This window comes from Sus scrofa, chromosome 3 (assembly GCF_054392235.1).
Source record: "Sus scrofa isolate SSC_HxYL_T2T_F1_AM1 chromosome 3, Sscrofa_HxYL_maternal_Yorkshire_Landrace_v2.0, whole genome shotgun sequence".
NCBI lineage: Eukaryota > Metazoa > Chordata > Mammalia > Artiodactyla > Suidae > Sus > Sus scrofa.
This window is the reverse complement of record NC_139385.1, coordinates 17856893-17872623: the sequence shown is the minus strand read 5'-3', so window position 1 is coordinate 17872623 and position 15731 is coordinate 17856893. Positions and strand designations below refer to the sequence as shown.

Here is a 15731-nt window from a genome sequence, read left to right as displayed (position 1 = left end):
GTTCATTTTGGGAAAGATGAGTTGTGAAGTCTGTTGGGGACCCCAGAAGTGAGGCATGAATACATTCTTACCTTCAACCAAAGAGGTGGTGACAGTAGCCAGAGGTGAGGGGTGGAGTGCTTGGTAACCAGTCCCACAAGGGCACCAACCAGGTGTAACAGTCCAGCTGAATATCAGATCCGATGCCCTATGTCCTCAAGTCTAAGATGCCATTGACTGTGAAATACACATATGATCACTCAAAAAGAAAACTGTTGGAGTTCCCTTCATGGCGCAGTGGAAATGAATCCGACTCGGAACCATGAGGCTGAGGGTTCGATCCCTGGCCTCGCTCAGTGGGTAAAGGATCCAATGTTGCCGTGAGCTGTGGTGTAGGTCACAGATGCAGCTTGGATCTGGCATTGCTGTGGCTGTGGTGTAGGCTGGCAGCTGTAGCTCCGTTTAGACCCCTAGCCTGGGAACCTCCATATGCCGCAGGTGCAGCCCTAAAAAGCAAAAAAAAAAAAAAAAGAAAATTGTCAAACCAATGCTTTCTTTTTATCACGTGCAATTTCCATTTGATACTTGTTGAAAGAGTTCTTTGGGATTTATTTTCACATAGACTGTGATCACGTTGTATCTACAAAGTGGCACGCATGGGCCACAAGGGCCACGTGACAACCGATACCTGGCTGACAGCGATCATTAGACACCATTGAGTAATGATGACTTCAGAGAAGGTAGTGTGTGGGCGGGGGGTGGGTGGGGGTGTAGCATAGCTTCAAACCGGTGGTCATTTCTAACATATACTGAGCACTTTCTCTGTGTTAATTATCAGCCCAAGAAATCCATGAGATTGATTCGACCCATTTTACAGATTAGGAAACTGAGGTCAGTAGAGGTAAAGTCAGTCATTGAGGTCACACAAGCAGTATGTGGCAGAGCCGGACCTTAGTGCAGACTAATACTGAGAGTGTCCTAATGGCCACTGGACTTGGAGATGTGAAACGTTGAGGGTCCCCTGAAACCGTGTTATCCCGCTGCCAGTGTATCTTCCTCGGCTTTAGGACTTGCGCGCGTAGGGCACTGGAGTGGTCCCTTCGGCAAACAGCTTGAGGGAGAAATCCAGGGCTGGGGCTGCCTGGGTTAGCATCCCCAGAGAGATGACATCGATGTGGGGCCCACAGAACTGAGGGAGGTTGTCCAGGGTGACGCCCCCGCTGGCCTCCACGCCCACGGTCGGGAACTGAGCCTTCAGCGCCGCGGCCGTGGGGTGCAGCTCCTGCGGGACACAAGCCAGGGAGAGGTGAGAGCCCCCAACAGCCCCTTCCCAGGAAGCAGACCCCGCCTCACCTCAGGCCTGAAGTTGTCCAGCAAGACAAGGTCAGCTCCTGCCTCGGCCGCCTCCAGAGCCTCCTGCAGGCTGCTGCACTCCACCTCCACCTTCAGGGCGAAGTTGGCTGCCCGCCGGGCCCCCTGCACCGCCTGTCAGGCCCCGAGGGTGAGAGTGAGAATGGGTGGCACCTGGCCAGGACCAAGTGAGCTGGGACTGGCATTCAGAGGGCTCCAGATCGGAGTTCCCGTCATGGCGCAGTGGAAACGAATCTGACCAGGAACCATGAGGTTGCGGGTTCGATTCCTGGCCTCGCTCAATGGGTTAAGGATCTGGCATTGCTGTGAGCTGTGGTGTAGGCCGGCAGCTGCAGCTCTGATTAAATCCCTAGCCTGGGAACCTCCATATGCCCATATGCTACAGGTACAGCCCTAAAAAACAAAAAGACCAAAAAAAAAAAAAAAAAAAAAAAGCAGAAGGCTCCAGATGGATAACGAGTTTGGGGTTCATGAGAAAACCAGGCATTGAAATGGCTTCCTGCATATTAGGTGAAACCAGGTGAAATTACCATTTTTGTGGGTTCCCCAAATGGCCAATTTTTTCTTTTTTTTTCTTTTTTTTTTTTTTCAGGGCTGCACCTGCAGCATATGGAAGTTCCCAGGCTAGGAGTCGAATTAGAAATGCAGCTGCCGGCCCATGCCATAGCAACAGCCACAGCAATGCTGGATCGGAGCCACATCCGGGACCTTCACTGCCGCTTGTGGCAATGCCAGATCCTTAGCCCACTGAGCAAGGCCAGGGATTGAACCCGAACCTTCATGGATACTAGCCGGGTTCTTAATCCTCTGAGCCACAACGGGAACTCCCCAAATGGCCAATTTCAGCAATATTCAACATTTGGACATGAGTTCAATGGTCTCAGAATATTAAGACTGGAAGGGTTAGAGTTCCCATCATGGCTCAGTGGTTAGCGAATCTGACTAGCATCTATGAGGACACAGGTTCCATCCCTGGCCTTGCTCAGTGGGTTAAGGATCCAGCGTTGCCGTGAACTCTGGTGTAGGTCGCAGATGCGGCTCAGATCCTGCGTTGCTATGGCTGTGGCGTAGGCCAGTGGCTACAGCTCTGAATCAACCCCTAGCCTGGGAACCTCCTTATGCCGCGGGTGAGGCCCTAAAAAAAAAAAAAGCCTGGAAGGGTCTTTGAGAACATTTCTATGGATGACAAACAGACTCAGAGAGTTAGAGCGACCTGCCCAAGCTCGTGGAGTAATCAACACTGAGTTCCCAGTAGCTGGTCCTTTGCCTGCGACATCACACCTGCCCTCAAAACGCTGGTGACGAAGCAACCCCTCATTTTCCAGAGGGAAGTGCTGAGGGGTCAAGGACTGTTGCATCCCCCAACCCCCAGGCCATCACTGTTCACCAAGGAGTGGCCGGGGGTGTCCCTGGAAGAGGGGAAGGGCTGTAATGGGGGTTTGGAGCAGGGCCAGGGTAGGGGCTCAGCTGGATAGACAGACACCTGTTCGACGCCACCAGCCGCCACGACGTGGTTGTCCTTCACCATCACCAGCCCCCCCAGGTCGTACCTGTGGGAGGTGGCCCCGCCCACGAGGAGCCCATACTTCTCCACCAGCCGGAAGCCGGGCGTGGTCTTCCTCGTGCCTGCCACGTGCCCGGCCCAGCCGGTCCCCCTGGCAGTCTCCACAGCGGTGGCGGCAGCGCTGGCGACACCACTGCAGCGGGCCAGCATATTAAGGGCCACCCGCTCCCCCAGCAGCAGGCAATGGGCTGGGCCCTGGACCTCGGCCACCTTGGCCACAGGCACCAGCTTGGATCCCTCCGGGAGGAACCAGGAGACCTGGCAGTTGACTTGGGCAAAGATGGCATCAAAGAAGGGCCTCCCAGCCAGTACCCCGGGGGACTTGGCCCACAGCACTGCCTGTGAGGGGGCTGCCCCCGTGACCAAGGCCACGGGGTTGAGACCCGGGCAGTCCTCGCGGAGCCAGCTGTCTGCCAGGGTGGCCAGAGTGGCAGGAGGCAGCAGGAGTGCCAGGCCTGGGAGGGAAAGAGAGAGAAGAATGTTACATTCTGGCTGCCCTAAAAAGACAAAGAAAAAACATTGTTTTTGGCCGCACTCACGGCATGGGTTTGAACCTGCACCACAGCAGTGACCAGAACCACAGCAAAGACAATGCCAAATCCTTAACCCACCAAGCCACCAGGGAACTCCTAAAACATAATTTTTTTTTCTTCCTTTTGGGGCCGCACCCACAGCATATGGAGGTTTCCAGGCTAGAGGTCTAATCGGACCTGTAGCTGCCAGCCTGCGCTAGAGCCACAGCCACGACAGATCCGAGCTGCATCTGCGACCTACACCACAGTTCACAGCAACGCCAGATCCTTAACCCACTGAGCAAAGCCAGGGATTAAACCCGAAACCTCATGGTTCCTAGTCGGATTCATTTCCACTGCACCATGATGGGAACTCCTAAAACCTACTTAATCTTAAAAATTATCTGTCAGTTATCTGAAAGTCAAATTTAATTGAATGTCCTATATTTTATCTGCTAAACCTAGTGCTGGATCAACAGCTATTCACCAACTAGAAGAGAAAATCCAGCTGCCTGAAAGTCACTCTGCAGCCTTTCTGTTTGCCTTGCATGTAAGTGTAAGGTTTTTTGTTTTGCTTTTTGCTTTTTTGGGCCGCAGATGTGACATATGGAAGTTCCCAGGCTAGGGGTCAAAGTTCCCAGGCTACAGCTGCCAGTCTACACCACAGCCACGGCCACAAATAGGGAGGGATCCAAGCCGCATCTGCGACTTACACCGAAGCTCATGGCAATGCCGGATCCTTAACCCATTGAGTGAGGCCAGGGATTGAACCCACATCCTCTTGGATACTAGTGGGATTCATTTCCACTGAGCCACAACGGGAACTCCCAAACATCCTTCGTTTACTAGGAGAAGCCCCCAGGAGAATCTATCTTTTCCATCCCAGTCATCTCCATAGCTCCAAGAATTTTAAAACCAGAAGTTCAGCTCTTTACAGATGTGAAGACTGAGGACCAGAGAGGAAAACAAGTCTGCTGAGGTCACACAGCAAATTGATGGCAGAGCGAGATCCGCCAGGCCTTGTGGCCATCTGTCCTTCCATCTTTGCCCTCCAGCTTGAAGACCCCTCCCTCACCTGATGTTTCTAAAAACTGTCATTTCTCTACACCCTTTGTCTGTAAAAGAAGCGATATAGACAAGGTGGTCCAGGGGGGCCCCTGGGCCTGTTGAAATGAATGGGGTGACCGCGGAGGCTGAGCTCAGGCACGGTGCAACATCGCCATCTGTCGGGCAAGGGCAGATCTGCAGCCTCAGGAGCGGGTCGTAGAAGGATTTGGCCTCCTGGGGAAGAGAGGGTTAGGCAGCCTGTGAGGGGGTTTTGTTTAAGCTTTGTCTTGTTTCCCCCACTTTAGCTCCAAGTTTAAGTTAAGGCCAGACATTCTGGATTGCTCTGTTCTCAGAAGCAGGCCTTTTTTGTCCAACCCTTCTTCCCCAAGGCCAAGAACCTGCCGCCCCGCCCTCAGCCACAGACCTCAGGGATTGCACCTGCCCCTCCTTCCCCACCTTCTGTCCCACAACTGCCCCCAAGTGACTTCCAGTCCTCAATCGGAGCCAGCTGTGCCCTGGTCAGGTGCTAGGAACAAAGTCGGGGATAGGAACAAAGATGGAGTCTCCTCCTCCACCATTCACAGACCAGCCCCCGCCCCTCTCCAGCCATTCAGACCAGGTGCAGTGATCTTTGCTTATTTGTTATTATTATTGTTGGTCTTTTTATGGCCACACCTGTGGCATATGGAGGTTCTCAGGCGAAGGGTTGAATCTGAGCTATAGCCACTGGCCTATGCCAGAGCCACAGCCACATCAGATCTGAACTGCATCTGAGACCTACACCACAGCTCATGGCAACACTGGATCCTTAACCCACTGAGCCAGGCTGGGGATCGAACCTGCATCCTCATGGATGTAGATACTAGTCAAATTTGTTTCCGCTGAGCCATGGCAGGAATTCCAATGTTTGCTTTTTAAAGTGAATTTGAGGAGTTCCTGTCATGGCTCAGTGGTAACGAACCCACTAGTGTCCTTGAGGACACGGGTTTGATCCCTGGCCTTGATCAGTGGGTTAAGGATCTGGTATTGCCAGGAGTTGTGGTGGAGGTCGCAGACCCGGCTCGGATCCCACGTTGCTGTGGCTGTGGTGTAGGCCAGTGGCTATAGCTCCAATTCAACCCCTAGCCTGGGAACTTCCATATGCAGCAGGTGTGGCCCTAAAAAGATGAAAACAAAACAAACAATAAAGTGAATTTGAATCACTTTTAAAAAAAGAAAGCTCACTTTCATTGTATTAGCAACTCTCTCGACTTCTATCCATTTTTAATTTATTCTTTGGACAAATCTTTGTTGAGCACCTGCTCTGTACCAGGTATGAATCATTGGGTGCAGGAGTGGGCAGTTCTTTCTCTTAGCTTGTAGGGCTTTGCTTTTGCTGTCCCAGGGTTGTGCTTCTGCCTGGAAGTCCCTTCCCTCACCCTCACCCCAGACTCCCCCTTCACCTCTCACTCCTCTTCAGGCCATCTTAGACCTCACTCCTAGGAGGGGGCTGTCACAGACCCCCTACATCAGGTCGCATGCTCCCCCAGCTCCTGTCCTACCCTCCATGTCATCCTCTGCTGGCGTTTCCTCTCTGGGGCCACGAGGTCCACTGAGTTTTCTTTTTGCTTTTTAGGGCCACACCCGAGGCATATGGAGGTTCCCAGGCCAGGGGTGCAATTGGAGCTGTAGCTGCCGGCCTACACCACAGCCACAGCAACTCAGGATCTGAGCCGCGTCTTTGACCTTCACCACGGCTCACTGCAATGCCGGATCCTTAACCCACTGAGCGAGGCCAGGGATCGAACCTGCGTCCTCATGCTTCCTAGTTGGATTTGTTTCTGCTGCACCACAAGGGGAACTCCTCCACTGAGTTTTCTGCTGCAACCCAAGTGCCGAGCATTCTGACCCAGACACATGTGCTGCTTGCACAGGTCAATGTCAAATATTGGCAATTTCATATTGTTTAGTTTACTTTTTTTTTAATGGCCGAACCTGCAGCATATAGAAGTTCCCGGGCCAGTGACCAAATCTGAGCCACAGCCAGATCCTTTAACCCACTACACCAGGTAAAGGACCAAACCCTCACCTCTGCAGCAACCCGAGCTGCTGCAGTTGCATTCTTTTTTTTTCTGGGCCGCACCCAAGGCATATAGAGGTTTCCAGGCTAGGGGTCCCATTGGAGCTAGAGCTGCCAGCCTACACCACAGCCACGCCAGATCCGAGCCACATCTGCGACCTACACCACAGCTCCCAGCAACTCCAGACCCTTAGCCCACTGACCAAGGCCAGAGATTAAACCCGCAACCTCATGGATACTTGTTGGGTTCGTTAACCGCTGCACCGCGACAGGAACTCCTGCAACTGGAGTCTTAACCCACTGTGTCACAGCGGGAACGCCCATATTTTTCAGTTTAATGCAAAATGTTTGATGGTACCTATCTAAGCAGAGAGGCCATACAGTGAAAGGGGCCACTCGAGCTGGGTCCCAGCACTGCCTCTTGTCACCTTTAGCTGAGTGATCTTGGGCAAGGGACGCAACCTTGCGGGGGCCCTTCGGTGTCCCAGCTTCACACTGGTCCTAGCCTCAGAGGCTCGTGGTGAAAATTAAGGAAGTGAATATCTGCAAAGCCCTCGAGAGCACCAGCGGGCACATAGGAGGCGTGTTTATCGACAGGGTGCCCAAAGCGTTTCCCAAGAGTCGTGGGAGAAAGAGGAAGAAATGACTAAACGTCCCTGAGAAACGGGGTAGGTTTAGTGGCCTTGAAGGATGAGTAATGTTTGCCAGCAGAGGTGGGGAGGTGAGGAGGAGGAGGAGGAAGGACAAGACATTTCGGACTGAAAGAGTGAGTGTTCAAGGTTCAAAAGCAAGAAAACAGAGAGGCGATGGGTTGGGGGGGCGGGGGGCGCTGAGGAGGATTCAGGGGAGAAATGTCACGAGGGGAGGCCAGGGTAGGAAAAAAAAAAAAAGACTAAACTAATAAGCTAAGGCATCTGGACAGAATTTTTTTTTTTTTTTTTTTTTTTTTTTTGTCTTTCTGCCTTTTCTAGGGCCGATCCCCCAGCACATGGAGGTTCCCAGGCTAGGGGTCAAATTGGAGCTGTAGCCACTGGCCTACACCAGAGCCACAGCAACATGGGATCCGAGCCACATCTGTGACCCACACCACAGCTCACGGCAACGCCAGATCCTTAACCCACTGAGCGAGACCAGGAATCGAACCCGCAACCTGATGGTTCCTAGTCGGATTTGTTAACCACTGCGCCACGACGGGAACTCCTGGACAGAGTTTTAAGCAAGGGAATGGTGCGGTGGTGATTTTGTTCTAGAAAGGTCACTTCGACCACCAACTGGAGAGGGGTTGGGAGGCAGATGGAGGCTGGGGCAACGGGCCCAGATGAAGGGTGATGAAGCCCTGCATTGGGCGGTAATGAGAGGAAGAGAGAGCAGGGGCAAACGGGAGCATTCTTTCTGAGGTAGAATATACCAGACTTGGCAGCTAAGAAGAGGTAGAGCCAGGGGTTTGTCCTTTTAGGGCTGCACCCATGGCATGTGGAAATTCCCAGGCTAGGGGCTGAATCAGAGCTACAGCTGCCAGCCTACAGCTACAGTTTTGACCTCCACCACAGCTCACAGCAACGCCGGATCCTTAGCCCACTGAGGGAAGTCAGGGATCGAACCCACATCCTCATGGATCCTAGTCTGATTGGTTTCCACTGTGCTACAATGGGAATTCCCTCCGGTAACAGCTGTAATTTGTAGCAGAGCTGAGAGCTTCTGAAGCGCAGGAAGAGACTAAGAGCTACCATACAAGGTTAAGGATTCGGTGTTGCCGTGACCTGCGGTGTAGGTCGCACATGCGGCTTGGATCCTGTGTTGCTGTGGCTGTGGCGTAGGCTGGCGGCTACAGCTCCGATTGGACCCTTTGCCTGGGAACCTCCATATGCCGCAGGTGCGGTGCTAAAAAGACAAAAAAAAAAAAAAAAAAAGCTGCCATACCTTGGTGCCTACAGATGCAGAGTACTTACTATCCACTGTCACAAATCCTACCTGCTCTTCTTCAGGGTAGAGACCAAGGCTTCATGGCAGAAAACCAAGGCTCAGAAATGGCAAAGGGGAGGAGTTCCCTGGTGGCCTAGTGGTTGGGAATCTGGCATTGTCGCTGCTGTGGTTCAGGTTACTGCTGTGGCGCAGGTTGGATCACTGGCCCCAGAACTTCCGCAGGCCAAAAAAAGAAAGAAAGAAACAGAGAAACACAAAGGGAAATTACCTAAAAAGCAGAGCTAGAAAATGATCAGCATGGGCCCTGGTCTTTCCGGTCCCCAGAGGGGTAGTTTTAGAACCACACCGCCTCCACCAGCAGGCGTTAGCTCTCTTGCATCCTTTTCAAGTCTTCGGTCCTGATCCCCCATTGGAGAGGCAGAAACGTTCACCAAAAAGAAATAAAGCTCCATGTTCCATTTGTGAAAAATAAATAAATACATCTGGTTTGCTTTAGGCACCGACTCGCATGCATTTCCAATAAAAGGCAAGCCTGGGGGAAGTTTCAAAAATAAGGGCTCTTGGAGTTCCCCTAGTGGCTCAGCGGTTAGCGAACCCAACTAGCATCCATGAGGACGAGGGTTCGATCCCTGGCCTCGCTCAGTGGGTTAAGGATCTGGCGTTGCCTTGAGCTGTGGTGTAGATCGAGGATGCGGCTTGGATCCCGAGTGGCTGTGGCTGTGGTGTAGGCTGGTGGCTGCAGTTCTGATGTGACCCCCCCCTAGCCTGGGAACTTCCATATGCTGTGGAAAAAGACAAAAGACAGAAAAAAAAAAACAAAAAAAGAAAGAAAAGAAGGGCTCTCCTGATTAGCCACTGATGCTGAAAGGAACTGAGGGTGGGGGTGGTGCAGGGCTGTTTTTGCAGCTGCCCAAGGAGAAGCTTCTGCACAGAGGAAACAACTGTAACAGCTGGTCCCCTTTTTATCTTTGCCGTTGTCATATGTAAAAACGCTCTCCAAAGGCCTAGACTTCGGAGATTACAGTGTTCTCTTGTGGGGTGTAACTATGATCTCTCAAGGCCATACTTTCTTAATTGGTTTTTCTAGAATTTTATTAACATTGGCCTCTCTGGTTTTGAAGGGATCCAAAGCATCTAGGGGAACTGCCTGCATGTCTCTCTTTACAAAGGAGGTAAAACGATACAGATAGGAGTTCCCTGGTGACTCCAGGGGCTGAGGATCTGGTGTTGCCACTGCTGTGGCACAGCTTCGATCCCTGGCGCTGTACGTCATGGGTGCAGCCGAACAACAAAAGGTACAGATAAACTGAAGATGCTGGGAGTTCCCGTCATGGCTCAGGGGTTAACAAACCCGACTAGGATATGTAAGGATGGGGGTTTGATCCCTAGCCTCGATCAGGGGGCTAAGGATCCGGTGTTGGCATGAGCTGCAGCGTAGGTGGCAGACACGGCTCGGATCTGGTGTTGCTGTGGCTGTGGTGTAGGCCGGCAGCAACAGCTCTGATTTGAGCCTTAGCCTGGGAACCCCCATGTGCCTCAGGTGCAGCCCTGAAGAACATCAACAAGAAAACCCACGGATTCTGGCATAATCTTTGAAGATGCCTCCCATACCTCAACTGGCACTCTAGCAATCTGGATTGCTGACTGATTTTGCCTGTGTCTCTATGTTGCCCTAACTAAACAGTGGCTCCACATGTGAAGGGACGGGGCCAGAAGCAGAGCTTTCATCCCTGTATCTTTTTTTTTTTGTCTTTTTTAGGGCCTCTCCTGCGGCATATGGAGGTTCCCAGGCTAGGGGTCAAATTGGAGATGTAGCTGCTGGCCTACACCAGAGCCACAGCAACTCGGGATCCAAGCCACGTCTGCAACCTACACCACAGCTCATGGCAACGCTGGATCCTTAACCCACTGAACAAGGTCAGGGATCGAACCCGCAACCTCATGGTTCCTAGTCAGATTCATTAACCACTGGGCCATGATGGGAACTCCCCCTGTATCTTTCTTTCCCTGTATCTTTCCTTCAGTCATTTAATAAATCCTTGTTGATGCCTTTGATGGATGGGCACAAAGGCAGCTTCTGCAAATGCACCCAAAACAAGTATCACGAGTTTTTGTTCTTAATTTGGTGTGTAACCATGTGTAACCTGTGCTTGCAGCAACAGTGACATGTATATGAGGCTGACACAGTGTTCCAGCTAATAGCAAGTAATGATGGTTTTCCCCAATTTACAGGAAAAAAAAATTAACTTCAATAGATAGACATAGTTTTCAAGGTTTTGCTTTGATAAGTTTACCTCTTTTTTTTTTTTTTCCTTTTCTTTTTTGGCTGTACCTGCAGTGTATGGAAGGTCCCTGGGGCCAGCAATCAAAATCTGAGCTGCAGCTGCTCCGCCACAGCTGCAGCAACACTGATCCCTAACCCGCTGCGCCACAGCAGGAACTCCCTGTAAGTTTTTGCTAAAACGGTGCTGCCTGCTACCATTTGTCTATAATAGAATCTGGAGAGACATCCTGTGTAATAAACAGCTAATACTTTGATGGTCCTTCCCAGGCACTGTTCCAAGCATTTTATATATATTAACACATTTAATCCTCACAACAACCCTCACGAAGTGGGGACTCTTATTATCCCCATTTTACAGATAAGGAAACTGAGGCACTGAAAAGGCAGGTAACTCGCCCAAAGTTCGCACAGATGGGAAACATGGAGTCAGGACCATCACCCCCCAGGCAGGCTGGCTCCAGAGTCCCCTCACTTAGCCCACATCACTACACTGAGCATTAAATTATATTTTAAATGTATATGTTTATTAATCAATATTCACAAAGTTCTACAAGCCACACCCAGGGTTCCAGCGTTCTGCCCCTGGACTGGTTCAAATCTCAGTTTCAGCGCCCATATGCTGGGCAACCCTTAGGCAATTCCCTAACCTCTCTGAAAGTTAGTTTCACGAGGAAATCACAGGGCTGCGGATGAGGAGAGAATGGGGTGAGTCATGTAAAGCCGCAGCCAATGACCCGCCAGGTGCCTTTAAACCCAGGGATCTGACTCTGGCAGCTTTGTTCTCCCATTTATTCATTTCTTGATCTGTTTGGCAAACACCAGATGGAGACAGAGGCTGGTGAGCACTGAAGCTTCCAGCTGAATATTCTTTTCTTTTCCCCTTCTCTCCCTTGAGAGGAGAAATGACCTCCGAATAGAGCCCAAGGAGATTGCCCATCACACAAGGGGTAAATGATCTCTAGGGTTTCAGAGCGAGGAGAGTTGACCTGTCATTAAGATACGAGCAATAAGAGAAGGCTCAGAAAGGCTGGCTCTGAGGAGTTCCCGTCGTGGTTCCGTGGTTAATGAATCTGACTAGGAACCATGAGGTTGCAGGTTCGATCCCTGACCTTGCTCAGGGGGTTAAGGATCCGGCGTTGCTGTGACCTGTCGCAGACGCAGCTCGGATCCCGTGTTGCTGTGGCTCTGGCGTAGGCTGGCAGCTGTGACTCCAATGAGACCTTTAGCCTGGGAACCTCCATATGCCTTGGGTGCAGCCCTAAAAAGGACAAAAAAAAAAAAAGAGAGAGAGACCACTTAAGGAGCAGGTCTTGAAAGACAGAAAGACAGAAAACAATGAGGGTCTCCTTCAATCAGCTATGGAAAACTCGTAAAAAAAATTTTGGCCTTGCCCCCGGCATGCAGAAGTTCCCAGGCCAGGGATCAACCCACACCACAGAATGACAACACTGGATCTTTAACCTGTTGAGCCACCAGAGGATGCCAGTAAAGCCATAAAACTTTTTTTTTTTTTTTTTTTTTTTTTTTTGCACCCGAGGCATATGGAGGTTCCCAGGCTAGGAGCTGAATCGGAGCTACAGCTGCCCGCCTACACCACAGCCACAGCAACACAGGATCCCAAACCATGTCAGTGACCTACACCACAACTCACGGCAACGCCAGATTCTTAACCCATTGAGCAGGGCCAGGGATCGAACCTGCGTCCTCATGGTTACTAGTCGGATTTGTTTCCGCTGTGCCACAACAGGAACTCCAAGCCATAAAACTTTGGATCAGAAGTCACACAAACAAAATGCACCTTTTTTTTTTTTTTTCTTGGCTTTTTTAGGGCCGCACCACAGCATATGGAAGTTCTCAGGCTAGGGGTTGAATTGGAGCTGCAGCTGCTGGCCTAGGCCAAAGCCACAGCAAAGCCAGAGTCTGCGACCTACACTGCAGCTCACAGCAATGCTGGATCCTTAACCCACTGAGTGGGGCCGGGGATCAAACCCGCATCCTCATGGATATTAGTTGGGTTTGTAACCACAACGTAGCCACAATGGGAACTCCAAATGTGCACTTTTAAGTATAATGTTTAAATGATGGTATAATATTTAAACGATGCCTAGGGGTTTTGAAAGATGTAAGCCATGAAGCTGGTGCAACAGCCTGGGCGAGAAAGCACTAAGCAGGGGTCAAGTCTAAGGGGAGGGCATCTGTAAGGGGACCACCACCTGCACCCGCACCCCTAGACCTGCTGCTCCAGCCCTGGCCCCACCCCCTCACACCTTGGCCACCAGCTTGCCATCTGCTCCTACCCAACTCTGTCCTCACCCCTCCTTCCCTAGCCTTTGCCTCACCCTCTTGTCTCAACTACTCCCTCTGGGCTTCATTCCTGCACCTTCCTGCTTAGTCCAGAGGTAAACATCCATGTCACCCCATCACGTGCCTGAAGGCTGCCGGGCAGAAGAAGCCAGGCCCCCACCACCCACTGACCACCACCTGCAGGGAGATGGGAACAGAAAAAGAGGCTCCGGTGACTCCAGGGAGGGAAATCCATAGGTCACAGCAACTGTGAGGCTATTGGGGGAGTTCCCATCGTGGCTCAGCGGAAACGAATCAGACTAGCATCCATGAGGACGCAGGTTCGATCCCTGGCCTCTCTCAGTGGGTTAAGGATCCAGCATTGCTGTGATCTATGGCGTACGTCACAGACGCAGCTCGGATCCCAAGTTGCTGTGGCTGTGGCTCTGGCTGGAGGCTACAGCTCCAATTGGACCCCTAGCCTGGGAACTTCCATATGCCATGGGTGCATCCCTAAAAAGACAAAATACAAAAAACCCCCCCCACAAAAGTGGTCTAGACCTCCCACAGCTGGTTCCACAGCCAAGGAGGCACGTGTGGTGCTAGCAGAAGCCCTGGACCAGGGGAGGGAGGTCAGAGCTGGGGAAGGAGAAGCCTGGGGAGGGGACAGTGAAACTGCAAAGAGCCCTCCACGCTGGTGCTGGTGTCATTTGTCCCACCCCCACCCCCAACCGGGTGAACAGGGAGCTATTATGTCATTTTGCAGATGCAAGAAAATGCGGCTCTGGAACAACAGATGACTTGCTCAAGGTCACACAATCTGTTCCTGGTGGAGCTCAGATGCAAACAGGAGCTTTTTCTTTTTCTTGCTTTCTTTTTTTTTTTTTTTTTTGTCTTTTGTCTTTTGTCTTTTTTGTTGTTGTTGTTGTTGTTGTTGTTGTTGTTGCTATTTCTTTGGGCCGCTCCCACGGCATATGGAGGTTCCCAGGCTAGGGGTTGAATCGGAGCTGTAGCCACCGGCCTACGCCAGAGCCACAGCAACGCGGGATCCGAGCCGTGTCTGCAACCTACACCACAGCTCACGGCAACGCCGGATCGTTAACCCACTGAGCAAGGGCAGGGACCGAACCCGCAACCTCATGGTTCCTAGTCGGATTCGTTAACCACTGCGCCACGACGGGAACTCCTTTTTCTTGCTTTCTTTCCCTTTTTTTTTTCTTTTTTGGCTGCTCCCCAGCATATGGAGTTCCCGGGCCAGGGATCACACCTGAACCACAGTTACAATCTAAGCCGCAGATGCAGCAACGCCAGATTCTTAACCTACTGTGCCAGCTTGGGATCAAACCTGTGTCTCAGCACTCCCAAGAGGCTGCCACTACAGCGGGAACTCCTCAAACGGGCGAGGCTTTTGACCCCAGGGCCTGGCCCCTATCATCCTGCATCCAGCCTCCTTCCCCCCGCCCAGGACTCGGGTCCCCTTCCCCCTGCCCCCGCGGCGGATGGGGCAGGACTTGGCCTGGCTCTAGCTCTAGCTGCTAGTTAAGTGGCAAAGTCCAGAGTTGCGCCGGGTCCAGCCTCCCGCGGCCCCGGCCCCTTCAGCCCTTCAGCTCCCCAACCCCCAGGAGATGTGTCCCCTTTCCAGGTGACTCCAGACCTATCCAGGGGCACAAGCCCCTTTCTTCTCCGGAGCTCACCTGGCGACCCGATGCAGATGGACAAAGAAGAGTGAGAAGAGGCCTTTGGAGGACGGAGGGGGAAGGAGGGCTTGGGTTCAGAGGGGTTGGAGGGAGCCGGGGAGGAGGGGGGGTGCTGAGGAAGGAGAGGAGATGGGAGGTGGGGGATGGGCAGGAGACGGGGCCAAAGGGGGGTGCTGCCGGGACCCGGGTTGGGGGCGGGGGAGGCCTGAGAGGGTCCTTTACCTTCAGGGTCCATGATAGCGCGGAGCTGCCCGAATGGCGCGTCTGCTGCTGCTCCAGTGTTTGGAGAGGCTGGGGCTGGGGCTGGGGGCGGGGTGGGGGTGGGGCTGCCGGCAGGAGGGGAGGGAGGGGCCGGGCTGACCGGCCCCGCCGAGATTGACCTGCCCTCCCGCCGCTCGCTGGGGCGCCCTCCCGCCTCCAGTTACCGAAGGCAGAGTCCATCCTCCAAGCGCAGGCCCCGTTCTCTCTCCACTCACCGACCCCCCGCCACCGCCCTGTCCCAGGGTGTGCTCCCTGGGAAGGTGGGACAGCTTTGTGTTAGTTTGTTTTTGTTTTTTTAGGGGCTACACCTGTGGCATGTGGAAAGGCCCAGGCTTGGGGTCCAATCAAAGCTGCAGCTGCCGGCCTCAGCCACGGCAAGGCCACATCTGTGGCCTAGGCCCGAGCTTGCAGCAATTTAGATCCTTAACCCACTGAGTGAGGCCAGGGATCGAACCTTCATCCTCATGGATACTAGTCGGATTCTTTTTTTTTTTTTTTTTTTTTTTTTTTTTGTCTTTTTGCCTTTTCCAGGGCTGCTCCCGTGGCATATGGAGGTTCCCAGGCTAGGGGTCGAATCAGAGCTGTAGCCGCCGGCCTAAGCCAGGGCCACGGCAACAGGGGATCTGAGCCACGTCTGCAACCTACACCACAGCTCACAGCAACACCGGATCCTTAACCCACTGAACAAGGCCAGGGATCGAACCCACAACCTCATGGTTCCTAGTCGGATTCTTAACCTGCTGAGCCACAA

The 15731-nt window shown here is 52.5% G+C and overlaps 1 protein-coding gene across 3 annotated transcripts; it reads right to left on the bottom strand.

The window, feature by feature from the left end:
- Positions 1-515: 515 nt before the first annotated feature.
- QPRT (quinolinate phosphoribosyltransferase) lies at positions 516-15003 on the bottom strand. Of its 3 annotated transcripts, XM_085015710.1 has the most exons (5): positions 14942-14995; positions 4502-4707; positions 2834-3369; positions 1333-1464; positions 516-1261 (listed from the first exon to the last, which is right to left on the bottom strand). In XM_085015710.1, exons 3-5 carry the CDS (start codon positions 3062-3064, stop codon positions 1043-1045), a joined length of 582 nt encoding a protein of 193 aa, XP_084871836.1. In that variant the 5' UTR covers positions 3065-3369; positions 4502-4707; positions 14942-14995; the 3' UTR covers positions 516-1042. The 3 variants fall into 3 exon arrangements, with proteins under 3 accessions (XP_084871836.1, XP_084871837.1, NP_001431393.1); XM_085015711.1 differs by lacking the exons at positions 4502-4707; positions 14942-14995 and adding an exon at positions 8724-8848; NM_001444464.1 differs by lacking the exon at positions 4502-4707 and having other exon boundaries at positions 521-1261; positions 14942-15003.
- Positions 15004-15731: the final 728 nt, after the last annotated feature.

Coding starts and splice junctions, on each gene's coding strand:
- QPRT (NM_001444464.1), bottom strand. Junction 1,465..2,833: donor CGGCTGGTGGCGTCGAACAG/GTGTCTGTCTAT, acceptor GGGGCCTGACAG/GCGGTGCAGGGGGCCCGGCG. Junction 1,262..1,332: donor TGGACAACTTCAGGCCTGAG/GTGAGGCGGGGT, acceptor TGTGTCCCGCAG/GAGCTGCACCCCACGGCCGC.